Source organism: Diadema antillarum, unplaced genomic scaffold (assembly GCF_040938485.1).
Source record: "Diadema antillarum isolate AM-2024a unplaced genomic scaffold, OU_Dant_1.0 seq00001558_RagTag, whole genome shotgun sequence".
NCBI classification, from domain to species: Eukaryota; Metazoa; Echinodermata; class Echinoidea; order Diadematoida; family Diadematidae; genus Diadema; species Diadema antillarum.
In genome coordinates, this window is record NW_027272284.1 from 338,327 (window position 1) to 361,132 (window position 22,806).

At 36.9% G+C, this 22,806-nt stretch overlaps 2 protein-coding genes across 2 annotated transcripts in view; both read right to left on the reverse strand.

Moving 5' to 3' along the window:
• Window positions 1–6,467: 6,467 nt before the first annotated feature.
• On the reverse strand, window positions 6,468–11,309 carry LOC139710740 (putative methyltransferase DDB_G0268948). The gene is made up of 5 exons (XM_071622656.1): window positions 11,304–11,309; window positions 8,745–8,908; window positions 7,805–8,024; window positions 6,717–6,817; window positions 6,468–6,486 (listed from the first exon to the last, which is right to left on the reverse strand). The coding sequence occupies exons 1-5, from the start codon at window positions 11,307–11,309 to the stop codon at window positions 6,468–6,470; spliced, it is 510 nt and encodes a 169-aa protein (XP_071478757.1).
• Window positions 11,310–20,616: 9,307 nt separating this feature from the next.
• The window catches only part of LOC139710725 (uncharacterized), a 60,506-nt gene continuing 58,316 nt past the window's right edge, over window positions 20,617–22,806 (reverse strand). The window contains exon 15 of the mRNA XM_071622643.1: window positions 20,617–22,282. Within this exon, the coding sequence (XP_071478744.1) occupies window positions 22,072–22,282 (211 nt within the window). The 3' untranslated portion in view covers window positions 20,617–22,071. The remainder of the gene's footprint in view (window positions 22,283–22,806) is intronic.

Consider the following 22,806-nt stretch of genomic DNA (forward strand, 5'->3'; position numbering starts at 1 on the left):
TAATTTGTCAATCAGTTACTTTTTATACAATTACATCATACATTCACAATTATGTATGTCATCCTTTATGTCGGGTGTTTGAGGAAAAAGCGTGAAATAAATTATTGCACTTTTGTACACAGCTCTGTTATTTTCACATATGAAAACATATCATGTCGTGTACATATCTCTCTCTCTCTCTCTATATATATATATATATATATATATATATATATATTATATATATATGTATATATATATATATATATATATATATATATGAGTATATATATATATATATATATATATATATACAGGGATGCCAAGTTAAAAAAAAAAATATGAGTGAGATTTTCATGACTCGGCATCTCGGGGGAGCGAATGTGCGCGCGAGCGAGGGTGTGGGAGGGGTTTTTTCCCCCTGTGGATTCCCACGGTAGGGAGCTTTTTCAATTTTTAGCTCTTAATGGCGCGATCAGGTGCATACGTAACATTTTTTACTTATTTTGGAAGACAAAAGGAAAATAAACCTTCAATTGCAACTATCACTTAATCTTTTGAGCTATGCTCATTATTATAGGACCAAGTTGCAGACTTCGCCCGATGCGTGAGAAAAATGGGTGCCATGCGTGAGATGGCCCCTAAATGCTCGAGTCTCACGCAGAATGCGTGAGACTTGGTAGCTCTGTATATATATATATATATATATATATATATATATATATATATATATGAAGAGTTTGTTCGCAAAAACCGATGAGCCCATTTGCCAAATGGAGATATTTGCGCTTAGAGGTTAAGAAAAATAAAGAGAATAAGAAAATGTTTGCTTCTTTTGACCATAACTTCAAAAATGTACCTTTATATGTAGTGACCAATATATCATTTAATAAGGTATTATTTTGTACTTTATGACAGAGAGCACACTTCAAAATCTTCAAAAATGGACTTATCGGTTTTTGCGAACAAACTCTTCATATATAAAATTATATGAATCCAAATGTTTCATCATGAATACTGCTACATTGGTGTTATGTTGCTATAATTATATCATTATTAGGTCGTACATAATACATACACAAACACATAATACTGTAAATATATTGTATATATATAACTTACTCATGTGGCATAAGTGTGAATGTACTTGTTTGATTTTTATGTCTGTGTTATACATCGTATCTCCACTCTGTACCATCAGTACCCTTACAGTGCACTCCCGTCAAAAACAAACAAAACAAACACACAGTTGTAACTAAATTCTCAATACAATGAAGCAAAATTTCAGGTCCCAAAATTATTATCTATTATCTTTATGTATTTAACTGTTCAGTTTTAATCGAATTTTGATATCATGAAGAAAAACTGCTGGTCCCAATCACTTCATTTATAACATGATTCACCTGTACAAACCCATATGATTCCAAATCCAATGGGCAAATACTGCAGAAAATAAATCGATACAGTACATGTATTTACCACAAAAGGGTATTCTACTAATCTTTTGTAAATAGCAATTTACTCTTGACTCCAAACATGTTATGGAAATACATATTCTCATGTGCTTATATCATGTGTGTATACAGTGTATAATGAAAACAAGCAAAACATATACAGCATGTCCATGATAAATCAAATAAAGATTTAATCAAGCTTTCATTCATATATATACCAGCAACAAAACAAGGTCCACATGATGCTTTGGGCATAATTATTAGTATTTGGCTTTTACAAGTTTTGTTCTTTTTCACTTTCACAGTACATGCAGCTTTTCCAAATCAAAACAATACACAATTCAACAAAAATCTAAGATTAAAGCACTTATATCATCAGACATAGTTTCACACAGGATATAATCAGAGATTAATTCCTTTTTTAGTTGAAATAAATTTTTGGTTCTGATCTCATCTTTTTGATGACATGACAGTTGCACACATTCAGTGTGTTGAATATCATGTTCTTTGATGTTGCATGTATAAATACTGTTTTCAGTAATACTGTAGGCCTACTTATTTCAGAACTTTGTATGTATGCTTGGAAAACTCTGATACTATAATTTAGCACAAACAAAAGAATCAGAATTATTTAATGTAAAACAACCTTATATCATATGGAACAATTTCATTTCAATTAATTTCATTTCATTTCAGTCTTTATTTTCCATATCATGGATATTTGTTTTGTTCACATGCTTTTTACAAAACAGAAAAATATGCAATACACAATTACACTGACAACATTCAATAGACATATTAAACATCACAAAGGCATCTTTTTGCCAACATTGTAAAACAGAAAAACATTATGTATCATCATCAATTTTCAAACATTCAACCTATTAATATATCTTCATCTTTAACAATGTGGCAAAGTTCTATGATAAATTTAGATTGACAAATGTTCTATAATAAATTTAGATATGTGCTCTCATCTAGGTTCTCTCTTATATCAATCATGCCATGATCAGCATAAACACTGAATCAGTCATCAAATACATCCAAATTATATACAGATTGCACAATATTTTGATGAATTTGATCACAAAAATGTTTAAGTGCCAGACCTGCAAATTTCAAAGTAAGTCCATCATAAGATAGAGCAAAATAAGACCATTCCAATGATACCTCTTTGTTGCATAAAAGTGCAGTGAACCTCGCATACCTCAAAGTCAAATTAGCCAAATATCACTTCACTCCAAGGCAAAATAACATCCCATTTTTTCCTTCCATATTTCCTCTTCTTAAAACTTGTGTACGCATACATCCAAGTTTGTATAAGTCAAACCATTTTCTTTAGTCCCAATAGATTCAAGGTATGCAAGGTTGGGTGAACTATTTTTGAAGTTATGATTAAAAAATCCTAAATTTTCCCATTATTTTCTTTGCTTTTTTAGCATGTTTAATTGCAAATAAAATACAATTGTATCTAAATTTGACAAGAATATAGTTAAATCATTTTGCTATCAAACCGTTCATTTTTATACCTCCATCCTGAAAGGCATTGGAGGCATGATTTTTTTCTTGTTTGTCTACCCACCCCACTGATTGTTTTTGCAAATTTAAGGAAAGAGTGCTCAATGTCACCTGTCAAAGATCATTTTCCAACCATAACTTCAGCTAGGAATGTAAATTGGTGATAACATCAGGTGAGAAGAGTAGAAATAAGTAATTAAAGTTGCCTGCAGTGACAGGGGTGAAAGCTCAATGGTCAAAGTCACAGGTCAACGAAACATGCCAGTTTCTGACCTCATTGAAATAGGTAAGTTCAATTATGCTCTTTTTGTAGTGTGTCAGTAAAGGATTAAAATAAAGTAAAAAAATCTTCATGCAGAGAGGGTTAACTTTAATCCCTGATAATTGGTAAAGATCAACGAACTTTGTCAAACTGTATGTACAGCTGCACAGATAGCCAAAGACTCCAACTCTCCCGTTTTCGACGGAAGATCTCCCGCCGAAAGCCCATTTTTGCAAAATCTCCCATTCTCCCGCTTGAGATTTGATTTCTCCTGCCCTGGCTCTGTGTCTCCCGTTGGAAAGGATTTCTTACTTATTGCTATCGTATGTTGAAAAAATAAGCCGTAGATAGCACCAGAGAACATCTAGAACCCTAGGAACTTTGCGCTTCACACACATCAACTTGGAGTCTCCCGTTTGCTAGGGGTTTCAGGTGGGAGAATCTCCAGATCGGAAGGTGCTTGGGGTTGGAGTCTCTGGATAGCTATTTCATAAAAAATAGACACACACTAGGAGACTGCCATGTAAATGAAGAGCATTTCTTATTTCTCCTTTTGTGTTTCTTAAATTAGTAAAGCCAATGACAAAAAAAAAAAAAATCTGTAGCTGGAAGTTGAAGAAAAATGCATGGTTCATTATTTCTCAAATAACCAAATCAAGCTATCTGTCCATATACAATTTTGTGGTTTATAGGGTCTCCAATTTGACACAATTATACATGTATTATGATAACTACACATGTACTGACAAAATGATACTAAAATTCTTATTTTTCAAGGCTCTACAACCAAATATCATAGGATCAGTAATTGGAAACAAAAAATCAAATCTAATTTACCAGATGATGATGATGATGGAATATTTTGAATGACCAAACACTATATTACCTTAACATTTTATCCTCAGTTTCAACCTACTTTCACATGCATGTTATATAAAAAAACACAAGCTCATTATTTTGCATAATACATTGTGACAGAATCTCACAAAATATCATAATTGTGCTTACATTCAACCTGAGCATAACAAATATGATAAGATTAGTGATTGCCACTTTTTAAATAGATTCTCACTGATAAAAGTCTGAAATACATGAAAACACACATAATTTTGAAAAGCAATTTCAGTATCAGTAATTTCTGTATCACTGCATTACAGAAGGCAAGGACATATATCAGGTAACAGTTAGAGTCAGTGTTTTGCTACCTACGGTACCAATTAAAGTACATTGTATCAGGTAGAGCAAGCATTTCTGTATGTCATACTGACCATAGAAACAGTACACAGTGTAGAGTATTTCTGAAAATAGAGTCGACATGTTCACATCAAATACTTCCTGATGTCTGCAAAAAGTCATATAATCAACCACTATGTGACTTTCTAATAACTTTTCTTTAGCTCTAATACTACCTGGTATTCAAAATACATGTATCAATACAGAGACTCCAACCCCAAGCACCTTCTGATCGGGAGATTCTCCCGCCTGAAACCCCTAGCAAACGGGAGACTCCAAGTTTATGTGTGCGAAGTGCGAAGTTCCTAGGGTTACAGATGCTCTCTGGTGCTATCTAAGGCTTATTCTTGCAACATACAATAGCAATAAGTAAGAAATACTTTCCAACGGGAGACATTGAGCCAGGGCGGGAGAAATTAAATCTCAAACGGGAGAACAGGAGATTTTGCAAAATTGGGTTTCCGGCGGGAGATCTCCCGTCGAAAACGGGAGAGTTGGAGTCTCTGTCAATACTGTACCAAAATTACACAGATATTCTTTCCTGAGATACTTTTGAAAATGAATGGATACCACTCATGTCAGTAACCTGCAACAACTTCAAAAATCTATTTGAAAACTAATGTTAAAGCAGAACTTTGTCATCTTCCACCCTGCAAAGTCATAGTGAACAACATGGCTTTTCACTCCACTTTCATGAGATTGCATAGATAGATTTATTTCAATACAATATTCTATTACAGTTTGATTATCTTTTTATTGACACATCTGCATTCCACTGCTCTGTCTCAGTCATTATTGCTTTGAAAGTTGTCTTATTCCATTTGGCAGTGTCAACCTCTTTTTCCCAATAATCAAACAGTATCAAACCCAACATCCAATCCCCCAGCAGCAAAAAATGGCAGCACTGGCTGTAGGTGGTGTTGTCCTCTATTTGTCTGGCTTTCTTGCTATCATGATTTCATAACCAGTTATCAATTTGAATTCCTCACTGGAAGACCGCTGGACAATCTCATGCAACCTGCATAATAAACAACAAATACAACAAACAAACAAATACATGATGAAATCAGAATAAGCAATACATGTACCACCTTTTTTTTTTCAGACAACCTGAGCATAGCAATCATGTACACTGGTCATTTTGCCTCTGACAAAGATTCTGCTAGGATCAAAAGCTCAGGCCACTTTGACTCCATTCATTTCCAGTCAGACATCTGTGTTAACAGTGATTAAATATTAAGTTTAGATCTTTTTTCTTTTTTTTTTTTCTTTTTTTTTTTTTGTTCTTTAATTTACATTATTCATCCACGTGCTACAAATCTTTAGAATTATTACTGAATAATTACAAAGGAAAACTTCCTTTCCAGAACTTTATTTAAAACATATCAGCTCGAGACAAGAGGGGTTCGAGTTTGCAATCCTAGTAGAATCTCCTTCATAGGCAAACTGACTGCAGGTAATGGGTCAACGTACTTCTACAGGCTTGCAACAGCTCAAAGTCAGCAATTATCATCGAGAAACCATCAAAATTTCTGTGATTTCGTAATGCAACAAAGCAATCTCTGCATAGAACTTGTTTTATAATCATACAACATGTGTAAAATCAAAGTAAGTTTAGTGCTAGATCTCAAGCTACTGAAATTCTGTGAGCAAGGGGTCCCATTTGCTCTTTGAATGTAAAAGGGGGTTTGTCCATCTTACTACTCCTGGTGGGGTCTCAGACAGACTAACTATTTCCATTCTCTGATTATGTGCTGAGAACTCACCTTTTCTCTGTATCCACAAACAGAGATGTGTCTGGATGATTCTGTTGGTATTTGACAGCATAGCTCATGGTCTTCACTAATTCAGTGAAGGTGTGGGGTGTGTGCTTCACGGCATAGTCAATTCCATATCTTTGAAAATGAAGAAAGGTTCAGATTTAGATATAAATGAAATTTCCCTTCTTACAGTGAGGAAAAATTGATAAACTTATTCCTTCTCATTCTCTTACATTCTCTGACACTTATTACTTTTTTTTACTAGAGATGAAAATGACTTCTGTGAGTATGGAAAAAGCTGACAAACTCATCCTTTCACAATTCTGATGCTAATTTATGCTAAATTAATGTATCCGTATAAAGAATCCAAAAACTTGTCATTACACATAAACATGTATGCAATATTCAGAATAAAATAAATGTGCTGCATTATCCATATTTCTTACCGCACCTTAGTGTTCTTTTTTTTTTTCATATTTTTGATTGAACTGATTAAAAATCACGACATACCTGATCATCTCATCCTGGGCAGCAAATGGAAATTCCAAATCGCAGTAAAATTTCTCCTTGTCATTGTGACCTATTGGAGCAAAGTGTTCCATCTCCTTCAACTGTGGGTATGAAATATAAAAATCAATATCTAACACATGAATACAAGAAATTATTATATAGATGATGACTGGCGGGGGAGGGAACATGCCGAATGTTCCACCCGAAGGGTTTGAAATGCTATTGAGGGAGGTTATAAGTCCCGAGACGAAGTCAAGAGACTTATAGCCGCCCGAAATAGCATTTCAAAACCGTGAGGGTGGAACGTTTGGTACATGTTCCCGACAACAAAAGTCATCATCTGTTATATGGGTTAGTCAAATATGTTAAATACTGTATGTCAAATACGTCAACATCAACCACCAGCACAACGCACTCGATCGCTCGCGCAGAACCAAATTCACTGTGCGCGCACGGCCTGCTGTCATTTGTTACGTGAAAATGTTTTCCCATGGACAAATGGGCGAACATATAAACGAATGTGCCTCCATCACATGACTGTGTTTAGCCAATCACTAACCAGTATTTGACTAACCCATTTAATACATGTATTGTAGAATGCCAACCAAATCTCACAATTCTTTTGTATACAAACACAAACTACTACTTTTGTGACTTTGGGCCCTTTTGCTTGGACTTCTCAGGGACTGCTTGTCTTGAACAAGATTACACTGAACAAACAATTGATGCTGATATCTCTGAGGTATCACAGGGTTAAGAAGTATCATTTGTTCATCTGTGGTTGAAAGTGTTTTGTCAAATCATCTTTAGTGGATCTGTCCTGGTAGAAGGATTTCCTTGTTTGCTAATTGTGCTTCATTTCTATTTGGTTTTGGTTTTGGTGCATTAATTCTATCAAATTAAAACATTAATCTTAGTATCACACTCAATATGATGCACTTTCACATCTACATACATGATTTTTTTTTTTTAGATAATGAAGGAAGGGGAATATCATCATGTATGCAATGAAACTTCTGAATTACATTAAACAAAATGAATATCACTGGCAGGAGGAGAGACTCTGTTGTTTCAGGGGTCACACTTACACACTCTGCAACACAGTGGTGGAGATCCATTTGAATCATTGGCTCATTGTGGTATATCCTTCTCCTTAACGGAGTCAGTATGGCAATAACTCCTCCTGGCCTCAACACCCGCTCAGCCTCGGCAGAAAAGGTTGCCAGTGGGAACCAGTGAGCTGCTGAGGCTACTGTCATGAGGTCAACGGACTTGTCCTCAAGCGGAAGGTCATCTGAGGGCGCCACACTGTTAATCAACAGAAAAAAACAAACAGAAAAACTATAAAAAAAAGCAGGATACATTGGAAAATGTTTTAAAATGTAAACCAGTAGCACACATACTTCTATTTATATGTTTGATTCAAAATCTGCTCAGCAAGAGAGACAGACAAGTTGGTTCTAATGTTGTGTTGATCAATCAGACAATATCATCAATTATAAAGAATCTGTTATAAAACAAGGATAATTTAATGAAAGCATGAGAATATTAAGCTGATGCATGAAGGATTAATGTTCTCTGCTTTATATTCTCTTGCTTTCATCAGTGCCTTGTCTGCCTTGGACTACTCAACCCATTGAGGAAGACTGATTTTGTTACAACACGCACTTCCAATAGACACTTGCCCTGAGTATATTCGGGACTCGTCCTCAACGGGTCAACACAACAAAGTCAGAATTTTGGAGCTTGGGTATTCGTTCCAAGTCCATTATGTCACTGACGGCCACCAAAGATAGCCTGGTAGTAGTGTTGCTGCCTGGGAAGCAGTAGATGACAGGTTCGAGTCCACTGGTTCCTTTTTTTTTTTGACATGTTTGTTGAATTATAGATCAGCAGTTGCGATCTTACAAATTTTATTCGCAGAGGGAGACAAATAGAAGAAAATAACTTAATAAATTGGTTACTCGAATGAAAATTATTATTTAAAGAATGGTTAATGGGAAACAGGCACGCATGTTTTACAGGTACCTGAATTCCAAGTTTGGCATCTGAATGAGTCTGTTAGCTTCTGCTATTTGACCTTTGCTGAGGTCAAAGCCCATAACACGGTCACAATATCTGGCCAAACTTTGAGTAAACTGACCACTCCCACAGCCTACATCAACCACCAGTGCAGGTTTGCCAGATTCATTCTAAAAGGAGAGAGAAAAGGAAGATCTTCTTTAGTGAAACTACAAAAATACTTCATGAGCATACACTTCTTTCAATTCATACATTGCCAAAATGATTGTTCAAAAGTTAATCATTCACACACTAAGATGAATTAAACTGGTGACAGTGAACTAGTCGGGTTAATTTAACACATCACACATAAAATGGACTTTGGTGCACACAAACCTTTCTTTGCTGGCACTGGGAGATATCTATCATTTCAATTTTCATATTAATTCTGTAAATTGAATATATATTGGGACATTATAGTCCTAATAAGTTGATAGACCAAGTTCAGGACTAATTCTATAGCTTACTATATCACTATATTTTTGAACATTGCAAGACACAACAGTGCAAACCATGGCATTATGACCACAGGTTATGGCAACAATAATTCACTTAACTAATAAGTATGATGTGCCGAAAACAATGAATGAGTAGCTGCTTCATTTACCTAAATGGACTAAGTAATATTTCTTCTTCTTTGGTATACCTATAGATTCTAATCACCATCTCAATAACACATTGCTATTGTTCTTGTTACTTGCCTTGAAACTGATTTGTGAATTGTCCAAAATAGACTTTGTAACATGATCTGGGACCTTCTGCCGGAACTTCATGTACTGCTCAGCAACAGAAGAGCCTTCAAAGGCTTCACTTCCAGAAACTTTCTTGGTTGAGGAGCAAGCAAGAGTTTGGCTAAAAAGTGAAATGAAATGATAAGTTTTAATACAGAGATAGACATGGGCAATTCCGCAGTTAGGTGGACATGACATGGATAAAATAAATGTGCCTCTTTATCTTACTCTTTAATCTAGGTATCAACTAATGCCATGGATGTTCACCAATCATTAAGGTCTTTCAAATTCAGTAGATTTTATCTTTTGTATTGATTGATTTCACGAGATCTAAAACCATCATTTAAAATGTACATGTGGGACTGGGGATGCTGAAATTCACTTAAATGCAAATTACAGTGGGTTCCTTTGAAATTTTTTCCTCAAAGTTTTGCTAAAGGGTAAAAGATAAATACATTTAAATACTCTAGAAGTCATGTGACATTTTGTCAATTACAAAAGGGTGAAATGACCTGCGGAATTTCTCCGGACAAATGTAACGTTACTAACCGTAACGTTACTAACCATGCTTTTGGGGGTCTAGCTAAGAAATTATTGGTCGAACTGCTAAAAAACATTGTGTGAACATTTGTCATGATGCAATAATTGAAATTAATGCAACACTTTGTTCGAAGTAACTTGAATTTTTGCACACTTTTTGTTACAAGACATTGATTTTTTTTGTCATGTCCTTTTTTCGTAACGTTACTAACCAGCCCTTTAAGTTGCCATAGCAATGCTATTATTTCTTGGATTGTATTCATTCTTTTCTGTATCATAAACCTGGGAATGATGAACATGTTTTTGACATAATTTTGGCTTGAAATGAATAAATGGTAATTTAGTAGTAAAAACAAATATCTAAATTTGTTCAAATGTAACGTTACTAACCGCGGAATTGCCCACATGGGTGTGCATCCAAATGTGAATTGTGTCATATTTAATATTATATGTGTGTACGTCACTAAATATCATCACATAATGGCCATGACCCAGCTTACTTCAAGAAGGACCAAATCTGGATCTGAATATCTATCGAGGCATATAATACTGAGACATAGGTGCGACACGGTCACAGTAAACAAAGAAAAACACACACACACACGTCCACTCGTACACATGCACACAGCTGCACAGGACAGACAAACAAACAAACAAAAACAGAAAGACTGAGTCAGAAATAGACTAACCCTCGTTCTATCAGGAGTTGTACTCTTGAGCAGAATTAAGACACAGAATTTAATGTTCAAGTTTCTGTTTAAATTGTTTTTCTTCTTCTGATCCCTACATTAATAATAATACCGGTACCTCTAGTCTATATCGTCATCGTTTTTAAATCACATGACATGTGATGATGTGTTCACTAACATCCTAAAATCAATGAAAGGAAAGAAACCAAGCAGTTGCAGAGAAAGCACATGGAATATGCCATTTTTAGCCTCACCCCAATTTCTGGTTTCCGGCTAAGTGTATATTGAAACTGAAAGGCAAAAGTTTAGTATACGGCACCCGCACCAAGGTTCGACCTTCCGTGCCAAAATTCGACCATGTTTTAACGAAACGTTTCTTTTTCAACTCTCGCAATGCCAGTGACAGTGGAGTCCAACTGCTTACTACAAAAGTTACGAGTGGGACCACAGACTACAACACCCTAACCCCGGGACGCTCCGTATACAGTTACACACTGTGGGAGCAGACACTGCGTGTTGGGGCTGGTCGCAGTTAACAACACCCTAGATCTACTCGTAAATCTTACCTCCATAATCGATATCCACGTACAAGTCCTTTATCCATGGGGCAAAAATTATCAGTCTGACCTTTATTTCTTTAATCTAACTAATGACACACAGAAAAAATGATTAACAAACGCCGCTTGACTCCACAGGCATTAAACTGAGCTGTAGAAGTGACACGAACGCGAAAATACAGCTGGCAAGTACATGTAACAGTGTAAATTGACGTCTGGAAAACAGGCTAGTGCAGGGGAAGTCCCCAGTCCCTGGATTCGTTGGTCATCATAGTACTGTACAGTGTATCTATCACATCCGACACCTTTGTTTTTCTCTCGCTTCCCCTACTTTCCCTTCTCCCCCCGACTCCTTTCTACTACCAATGCTAGCAAAATTTACCGCCCACTAAAAAAATGTTGCCTCCCACAATGTGAAAGCATTGTACATGTATATCATTATCATCCCAGGTGGGAAGGAAAGGACTCACATTTCCTCTGGAAAAGGGATAACACTTCGTCGGACACTGTGCTTCTCGATCACAAAGTCAGCCGCTTTAAAATTGTCTTGAATGGCCCAAATTGGAAAAAAAAGATAATGATAAGAAATAAACATGCTGTCTTAAAATGTACGCCCTATACAGTGTATACACTGTAGTAAAAAAGGTGTGAGTATGTGGGGAGTGTAGCAAAAATTGCAGTACCAGTAATGATAACAGTAGTACCATAGGTACCACACGTACCAGCAGCAGTAGCAATACCACTATATCTGCATAGCATGAAAATTAAAGTGGTATTCCATTCCTAGTGAATACCTTTATTATCATCCAAATGAAATATTCAAGTAGATTGACTGTTCTCCCTAGCTTTTATAATTTTCCACTCCACCCCAACATGTACCTAGCCTACAATCTAGGCAGAGGATGCACCTACGGTCTTTACTGTCACACAATTTTTCATACGAAAACTACCGATTCATAGTCGATAATAAGAAAACAACAACTAAAGCTAGATAGGAGGATATAGGTGGTGGATGCTTCCACAGTTCGTAGTCTTGCCACATCAGACACATCACTTAGCAAAGACAACAGTCTCACCACATCAGACATTTTGCGTAACAGCAAAGACAATAGCTGCATCCTCCGCCTACTGTAACAGTGGAAATTTTTGTGCATTTCCCGCAACCACAAGCTGTCGCAAAAATTGCATGCCATATGTTCCAATAATTAATATCCTATTTCCGCAGAATTAAAAGCACGCGAAATTCACCTCACCAGACCGAGTGCAAAAAATACTCACACGAAAAGATCCACTTTTAGAATAGATCAAAATAGGCTAACATGTACCCAGAATATGGCACAACACTTGCACAGAAAGACATGAACACATTCATCACTCCATCCTTAGACCTCTCTTCTGGCTTTATATTCCACAACTTCTCAAATAAAACTTAAAGGACAAGTTCACCTTCATAGACATGTGGGTTGAGTGAATGCAGCAATATTAGTAGAACACATTAATGAGAGTTTGAGGAAAATCACACAATCCATTCAAAAGTTATGAATTTTTGAAGTTTCTGCTCAGTCACGGCTGGATGAGAAGACTACTATAGCTTATGATGTCATATGAGTACAACTATATAAAGAAAGTATAAAGAAAATTCAAGATATTCTCACTTTTCTCACATAATAAAAGAACACTCATTTGCTCTTTTTCAGAAGTCAGGGGGAATAATATTACCCTAACACAAGTCTGTAACAAGTCGAGGACATAATGCACTTTATTCAAAAAGTCAAGTTTTGTGAAATTCTCTTTTTATTTTCCTTATATCGTTGTACGCATGTGACATCATACACTGTAGTAGTCTTCTCCTCCAGCAGTGATTGCACAGATATTTTAAAAATTCATAACTTTTGAACTGATTGTCAGATTTTCCCCAAACTTTCACTGATGTGTTCTACTAACATTGTTGCCTTCACTCAATCCACATGTATGTGAAGGTGAACTCGTCCTTTAAAGGCACATGGTCCCGGTGGTTTAGTCAAATGCGTACGCGGGCACACAGCACAAGTTTCCTATAGAGACCTACGCTATCGACTCCTCTTTAGCGCTTACGCTGTAACCCATTTCCCCCGAGTCCGAAGAAGTCCGATCCACTGTGGTCAGTGGTCCGATCACAGGTCGGCTCATGATTCGGCTGAGGGGGATGACCGCTTTAGCAAACTTCTTTAGTGATGTCATAATAAGAAGCACATATGCACGCACCCTGGCATTACTACAGACTGCGTCATGCGCAGAGAAGACAACGAAGGCAACGTTACTTAGCAACACCTACGCGCTTTACTCTTGATGAGGGCTCAACTCATGTTCTGTGGCTCAACTCCGGCAATCTTCGTATCAATGCTAACGGTGATCGGCAGTATCATCAACAGCGCCCTCTAGACTACCGGGACTATGTGCCTTTAAATAAGTTTGCAAGAACAAGTGGAGCAAAAGAAGTCAAGCAATACCAAAAGCAGTAATACAAATTCAATCAGATAATATCCATTGTCTCAATTTTATTCTCCCTAAAAGCCCATATATCATTACTGGAAATGATCATACACGATAATGAGTGATTACATAATTTCAGTACATACATGTTATTGTATAAAGATTTAGATACTTTTTATATATAGTTATGGATAGGCTGGATAATTCATAGACAATAGGCATAATTTGATTTTACATGTATTTGCAGTTGACCCAGGCATAATTTCAACACCCATAAATGTGAAACCAACAATATCATGTAAACAATGCAAATGACCAAAGGACATAGAAAAATAATCTGCAAGTACAGTGTATGTATAATCACGATGAAATTCTTTAGCCATGTTGTTAGTAAGATATTTGAATCATATGGAGAAGGTACTGATTTCTTTTACATTTGTCATTGACAAATGATTCTACTCTCAGAATCAAAGGACCCAGCTTGAGGTGACAGACCTCCTTTAGATTAATGCATGACAGATTTTGAATGGCTCACCACTACATCTGGGACTGCCACAAAAGAGTAACACTCATTCATTGCAATCTCTGATTCAAGCAAGAATATTTCACACACATTGCAACAATATACATGTAAAAGTCATGACATCACATTGAATAAAGTGATAAGGGCAGTGAATATTGTATGTTCTATATTTCCATGAAACACACACACACATCCTATATTCCTCTCAGAGACTTTCTTGGCATATCCATATGTTTTGGAAAACATCACTGAAAAAAAAAACCAAAAAACTTTGGTAGGCATCAATGAAATATCTAATCTTGTATACACCAAGTCAGTTCAAATGATGCATCAATAAAACTGAAAGAAACCAGACATTTGAGATTTTTAAAAAAAAGGAATAATAATAATCTATATCACATGAGTGTTTACACCTCACACATTTACAAGTATGCATGATATTGTATACAGATATGCACAACTTGGAACACAATAACATGAAAACAATCTATATTGCGATGCAACTGTTTGCATCTTGTCTTGCAGGTTCAGGGCAAATCATCTCTGTTGTTTCAATGCACTTTGAAATTATTTGTAATGTAACTTAATCTGTTTTCATCACATTGTAGCAAAGTGTTGTTTGAAAGAAAAAATGTTCATGATTTCTTTCCAACATTCCACTGCAAAGTTATGTAAATCTCTCTCCTCTCACTCTTTCTTTCTGCCTTTCTTTTTTCTTTCACACTTTCTATCTATCTATCAATCTCTGGAAATGGGTCCTCTCAGATTACAATTCTTCACCTCTTAACTCATTCAGCTATAATCAAATTACTACTTTGACAACTAGAGAAGCACTGTGAGAGCGCAGACCTCTGCCAAGCAGCTCATTTCCACTATTGATCTTGTTCGCCCGATTTCCAAATATAGAAGCCTTTTGTTACATCATCAATTTCCAGTAGCGCACAAATTAGAACACGCACTTCAGTGTGCATATGCAAACCTCAACTAGAAATGTCGCTACAGCGACTGGTTATACCCCCGCCAAACAACATTTCATAAGCTTTGGTCAAAACAACATTTCATAAGCTTTGGTCAAAAAACTGAGGAAATAGTTAAATCCGCAAGATCTTTCCTTGATCTTCTGCCATTAATATGCCGTTACCATGGCAACGTACTTTCGGGTACTGTCGAAAAATGCGTCTTGCACATCTACAACCAAAGGCACACATCTGTACCAAGTTTCATGGAAATTGGGCAAAAACTGAGGAAGTAGTTTGCAACACAAAATTTTCCATCATTTTGGCTCATAATATGTGAGCTGTTACCATGGCAACATACTTTTTGTCACTGTCAAGAAATGTGTCATGCTGACCTATATCCTAAGACAAACATTCAATATGAATTCCATGAGAATTGGAAGAACACTGATGAAGCAGTTTTGCCATGAAGCATTTTGCCCTATATTTTACCAATAACATGCCGTTACCATGGCAACGCACTTTTTGCCACTGCGAAAATATGTGTCTTGCACATTAAGATATTCAGATGAACATCTGTACCTAATTTCATAAAAATTGATCAAAAACTGTGGGAGGAGTTCGCGACGCAAGATTTGTATCCATTTTTGCCCATAATATGCCGTTACCATGGCAACGTACTTTTGGGTACTGTCAAAAAATACATCTTGCACATCTACAACCCAAGGCACACATCTGTGCCAAGTTTTATGGGAATCGGTTGAAAACTGAGGAAGTAGTTCGCAACGCAAGATTTGCAACGGACCGACCGCCCGACCGCCCGACCGCCCGACCGCCCGTCCGCTGATTCCTATATACCCCCTTCAAACTTCGTTTGGCGGGGGTATAAATATGCGCAGCCTGAACTCCAAAGTTCATTGACCCTATTGGCCAAAATATCAAAAATCCTTTATAAAATCTATAAAACTTCCTGGATCACTACCAAAATTTAATGATCTGTTCCTTGTGTCACTATATCGACATTTCCTGCATGTCTCATTCAAATCCGTTCACAGCTTTCTGAGTTATTTTGCAAACAGACAAACCAATGCTGATGATCACTTAACCTCCTCCTTCCTTGGCGGAGGTAGATAGTGAAACGGTGAAGGAAAACTTCAGTGAATGGCAAAAAGCACACCATCCAATCCGAATACACACATACTGGCTCTAAGGCAACATTATGCAATGAGCTATGTGTCGCCATCTATACCCATTTGTTATTCAAGTGAAATAACTGCTGCACACTCTCTATTAATGCCAGAAGAAACTGGTCAAATGTATCAGAACATTTATTATGTGGAATGACAGTGTTTTTTTCTTATTACATATACACCATATCATACACTGTATTTCAGGCAGTGATTTAAATTCATGAATGGCAAAATGACCCAATGAAAATAAGTTCACAATACATTGTAGGCCTACCTGTATTTGGAATAATCATCAATCTTACCAGAGTTCAAATACATACGTAAAGTTGCATTGATTGAAAGAGCAAAGGTCTCATTACAGTTGAGTGCATGCTACAGCAGTTTATGAGTAGCATCATTTACTATTGTAGGTATGAATCCCAATCCACTCTAGACACATCAATACAATTGGTATCCTTGTTATACCAATTTTCTCCTTTAAAAAACATAAGAAGACTTCTGCATCATTTTAAGACATAAAACCAGAAAATTAAAATGGCAGACAAAACTGCAAGCTAACAAGCAAACACACAAAAAAAAAAGAAAAAAAAAACATATAGAAAAAACAAGCAAAGACTTTCAATTAATCTCACTGCCGGCACACAAACATCAAATGTTTTTCTAAAGCTAATGTATCTCCATATATGCTGAAAACAAATCCTCTGTCTACTCCCAATTCATCCAGGGAGAAAATATAAGTATGATCACAAAAAGGCTAATCACCAATGACAGTTAATCAGGGTCATCCCACGAGACCAACACCCATGAGTCATACAGCCCACAAGTTCAACATTAAAAACAGGTCCATGAGTCATACAGCTCATGAATCATACAGCCCATGAGTTCGACACTAGGCAAATAAAGCCCATGAGTTCGACACTAGGTAAAAACAGCCCACGAGTTCGACAGATACAACACGGGGCTTAATGTGTCGGTCTCATGGGCCTTGTTAGCCTAGTGTCGAACTAATGGGCTGTATGACTCGTGGGTGTCAGTCTCGTGATGTGCACCCAGCTAATCATTGGTGATAAGAGCTTTCCCCTTAGACATGAGGAGCATCCACAAAACATCTAATCTTTATAACTTAACCATCAAGCCAGAGTCACACTTGATTACACCACAAACCAGAAGAAATAGAAACACACAGTGCTAGCAATAAACCAGATAATATGAGTGATACAGTAAAGTACTCCACACAGTGCAGGTTGACCTGGAAGCTACGGGGAGAATGGGATTCACAGAGAGAACATGCTACCTTTTTGAGTTAGTTGATTACTTTATTTTATATTTATTCTATCATTATCACCACTAGATCCACCCATGCGTGTGCAGTCCATTCGCCTTACACATGAAATACACAGGGAAAACAACTTTTCCTAAGAAATCAAGCTACTATAATTTTCAGCATTTTTTCGCACCATTGGCCCATACAAACTGCTTTTACATGAGAGTGACTCTTTGATCTTTAGTCTTCCCCGAGAAGAAATGTGAGAAATTTTGGTGGCAGATTTCAACGATCAAAGTTCTTACTACTGAAATCCGCAAACATGACTGCCATTTCAGTAGGCAGCAACACCACCCCGAAGTTGCAGAACACCAGAGAAATGCTGAGCACAACTAGAGCCGAAACCTTGTGTAGAATAATGTAACACGGACTGAATTATTAAGACTATCACGGATGAAAGGTATGGTCAACTTTCTGAGTATCACGAGCTGACCTCATATTGAAGTTCCAAATGAAACAGCAATAATAGTTTCCTTTTACCCTCTTTTGCGTGATTCTACACCTCGCTGGGCAATATTGCCATGAGCCCATCTACGAGGACTGATCCCAAGGGCTCACCAGCAGGGAAACCCTAAAAAATGAAACAGAAAAGTGAATGGGGAAACCCGCCTTAGTGAGTCTAAGAAGTCGGGGATCTAAAAAGAAGGGCAAAAAGCCTGCGGCAAAGGAGTACTTCACGGAACTGTGGGTGGACTTGACAAATACATGTATTAGAGTCTTTTATTAATGAAAAGAATGTCGGAATATTTGCCGTATCCAACTGCAACTGCCACTTGCTCCAACACGGATACACGACATACAAAGTGTTCACCTTCAGAGATTGTGAGTTTTCTTGATGAACATGATGATGATTTTGAAACGCTTGACACTGGAGACATACTAGATAAATACCCAATGGATAAGGTTGAATAAGTCCACAAGCAGCAGGATGATGAAGAAAAAGTTCTTCCCCTTGTGCAGAAATATGCAATCAACTTTCTCCTAAATATTCATGACATAATGATAACACTTCAAATGGTAAATTCTGGTCCAATCTTAATATTGTGTCCAAATATTGTGTCCAATCTTAATATTGTGTCCAACTCAAAACAATGCACAGGGATCCTCTTCAGCTCATGGATAGAGCATAATAATTAAAAACCTCGCAGTGCTAAGCATCAACTAACAATTTTACAAGATTGCATAATTCCAACTAGAAATGTCGCTATGGCGACTGGTATGCCTCCGCCATAATGCATGGTTCTCTTAATAGGTCTATAGTACATGTGGACAACGTGTGATTACATTTTCACAAAATTGGCAAAATATTAAAATGACAAGTTTGTCACAAATGTGTTGAATGTTCACCTTCCTTGACCTAGGTTTAATTGGACGGATAGGAGAGCATGTATTTGGAGATTTAAGAACTTTAACTTGACTTTGATCCACTCATAAGTTTATGCACCGAGTAATTTTCAAGGTATGGACAAAAAGTGTAATTTCTGTATTGAATAGTAAATTGTTGCCATTTTCATCTGGCCTTTGACCCTAGAAATCATATTAAGATAATCATCATCAGGCAGAACATGCAAAAATATGTAGAAAGTTTCAAAATAACTTGAACCATTTCCTAGATAAGGAAGAAACAGTTAGTTCAGCACATTCTCAACAGAGAATCTCTATTGGGTTATACATGCATACACCAAGAGTAAAAAAAATAATCCTGCTGGCATTGCATAAATATGAGGGAAATTTTACAATTTTGAAGTGTTGCCCTTGACCTTTGACCCCTGACCTTTGACCCCATGAACCCTATATTCTCTAGATAATCACTGCCAGTCAGTACATGTATATATACTATGTTCCATGAAGATACCTTGAACAATTTCCAAGGTACAGAGAAAAAAGTGAAATTTTAATATTTCTACTTGCCCTTTTGACCTTTGAACTTTGACCTCATGACCCCAAACTTTCACCAGAGAATTTTAATTGGGTAATACATGCATACACTAAGTTTCAAGAAAATATCTTCTGGCAATGCATAGATATGGAGGAAATTGTGAAATTTTATGTATTTGACCTTGACCGTTTGACCTTTGACCTTGAGCATGTGCACCTAAAAGTTGATAGGCACAACTTCACCCCCTAATACACATACATGCCAAGTTTCATTAGGATACCTCAAAAGGTTTTTTAGTTACGCTTGCCACAAAATTCATTACGGACGGACGGACGGACGGACAACCCGAAAACATAATGCCTCTGGCACCACTTCGTGGCGGAGGCATAAAAATGTCTACATAGGGCTAAAACTAGAAGCTACAAGTTAATCTTTCTGATCAGCAAACCTCTTGTGAACCTACACAGTAATACTAAAAGTAGCCAGATCAATCAGACTTTATCACTTCTTCACATCATCCAGCCTGCCTGATAATCATCACTAGCTGCTACCTTGACCAGGGCACTTAAAAAGCAAGACAGACACAGAACTCCTGCTGTGTCTTCTTCTCAATTCATGAAGGATTAAAATCCATGACGGCAAGAAACCCTACAGACTCCACTAAAGGACATATAAACAGATAAAAAACAGTTCCCACCAGAACTCAAATCTTTTCGGCAGGAACCTCCCATCCCTGATTGTTCTAGATTGTTCCTTTCTCAATCCCTAAAAGAGGTTGAATCACAAGCAAGCATGTCTGTATTATGTGGGTGATATATGCTTAAAAGACTCCTAAAGCCTTCATAATTTTGGGTAATATCTTTGTAAAATATGATACAAATGCTAGATTCCACTATATAACAATTACAGGCAAAAAAGCAATGCAACATACACAAGCAGATGAAAAACCGCAAGTGGAGTATAACAAATGATTATATAATCATATAGTAACTTAAAAAAACAAAACAATACTTTTGGCCCCTTCAATTGGAGGATAAGACATTGTAATTGTAAATCAAACTGCTACATATCATATATGACTTTATAATGCAACCACTCAATATTTACATATTATTCAAGGCCCTAAATTTTGCAGCATCAAAAACTTGAGTTTACTTAAGATTAAGGAGTTTTGCTTAGAAAAGCTATTTTTCTTTTCTCAGCAAACAAGCCACAAATCTTTAAAGACAGCACAAGCTTTCAATACATTCACACATCTTTCTACACCTGACAAATTTGAGGCATGGAACTGGCAAGGTGGTATATGACAGAGATACCTGAGGAGGACACATATACCATTATCTGCTTAATATCAAAGAATGGACACATATCACTGGCATGCAGTCCAAGTGGACACTTCTCACTGCCAAGACTGGACATTCGTTATTTGAATCCTCCCTGAGCCGATGCATGGCTGTTCCGCAGCAAATGCAGAATATTTAAAAGAGTTTTTTCCACTAAGAAACATATCTCTTTCACATTGCCCTGAGTGGACAAAAGTCACTCACAAATTACGAACACAGATTCTAATCATCTCAGCAATATTAAAAAGACCTCCCTCCTTTCTTTGCCAGGAATGTCATTATGCGACAGACACAGCGCACTGAAAGACTTCTTTATTGTTATCATTATTATTATTATTGGAATACTCCTCAGTTATCAAGTGCCCACATTATAGACACTGAATCGTCATAATACTGCTTCAGGTGGACAGTCATAATCACAATACTGATTGTCCTAGATGGACAGTGTCCATTTGACCTTCTATTTGTATTATACACCTTTAGTTAAAATTTCCATCACACACTGTGGCTGTCAGCCATGAAATTTTGTTTGAGCAAAAATGGATAGCGCATGGCTGACGTCACCCATTTCCATTGACTCCCGTGTTAAACTCACGATTGACCCCTAAGTTTTTGTTCCATCGCACGGCTCTGATGTCACAATAAACAAACATATGCCGCGCGCACTCAACAATCACAAACGCGCTTTACAAGCGCGTACTTTTGTCACTCATTTTTTTAAACAACTTCAACCGACGGGCTTTGCGTACATACGTACACGTACGGTGACTGTGCTGTGTGGCTACTCATTCGTCTTTCATGGAAAATGGTTGCCATTTCTGTGCTAATTCCAGAATCTGTGTGGAACACATCTGTTGATGTGCGAGGTGTTGTAAAAAACAAATAGTGTATGGTCTTTACTCATGCAATGGAAAAAACAAATAGTGTATGGTCTTTACTCATGCAATGGAACAAGATCTCGCACGAGGTGAAAGAAGAGGCCTCTATTTAACTCGGCTTTGCCTCGTTGAATAGAGCGCCTCTATCTTTCACCTTGTGCAAAATCTTGTTCCATCGCACTCACTATTTATATAATAACCATGCGGTCAGATTAGTGCGTTGCCTCCTTGAGGACATCAAAGTAGACTTGTGGTTGGTGCTTTCTCTTCAGCATACGCTCCAGGACCGCCCCAACTCGAAGGATGCGATTCTCCTCCCACCACGGGCCCATGATCTGGAGCCCAATGGGAAGATTTTTGGCATCATAGCCTACTGGTACCGCCAGCCCTGGTATACCACTCAAGTTGCCCAGTGGAGCAAACCTGCAACATAACAGATATCACCGTCAATGTCAAAGGTGTGACAACTCATATTCAAAATAAAACAAAACAAGTAGTACATCATGGCAGCACTTGAAAATCTAGCACACATTATTTACTTTTTGAATAATGATCCATTTCAAAATCTATCGATCACTTAATTCCACTCCATTCAATAGAGTCAAATCCGCTTTTATGCGTACATACAATCTATTCAAAATGGACTCCTGGCATAAAAACTATACAATAATTTTCCTGTACAGAGAAGTTTTGAACATTTCAGTATTTCTGATGTCACAAGCACCTCTGGCTTTCCCGAAAATAGGAAGCATCAAACAAATTATTTTTGTTTATGAGATGTGAAGCTAAAACAGAAAAGAAAATGAAAAAGAAATAATAATAATAATGATAGCAATGATAATGACAACAACAACAAACAAGGCAATCGCCAAATTGTGTCTCGCCCATTCGCGTACAAGGAATTAATATTTTTTATAACTCCCACAAGTTAATTGACCTGCTTATGA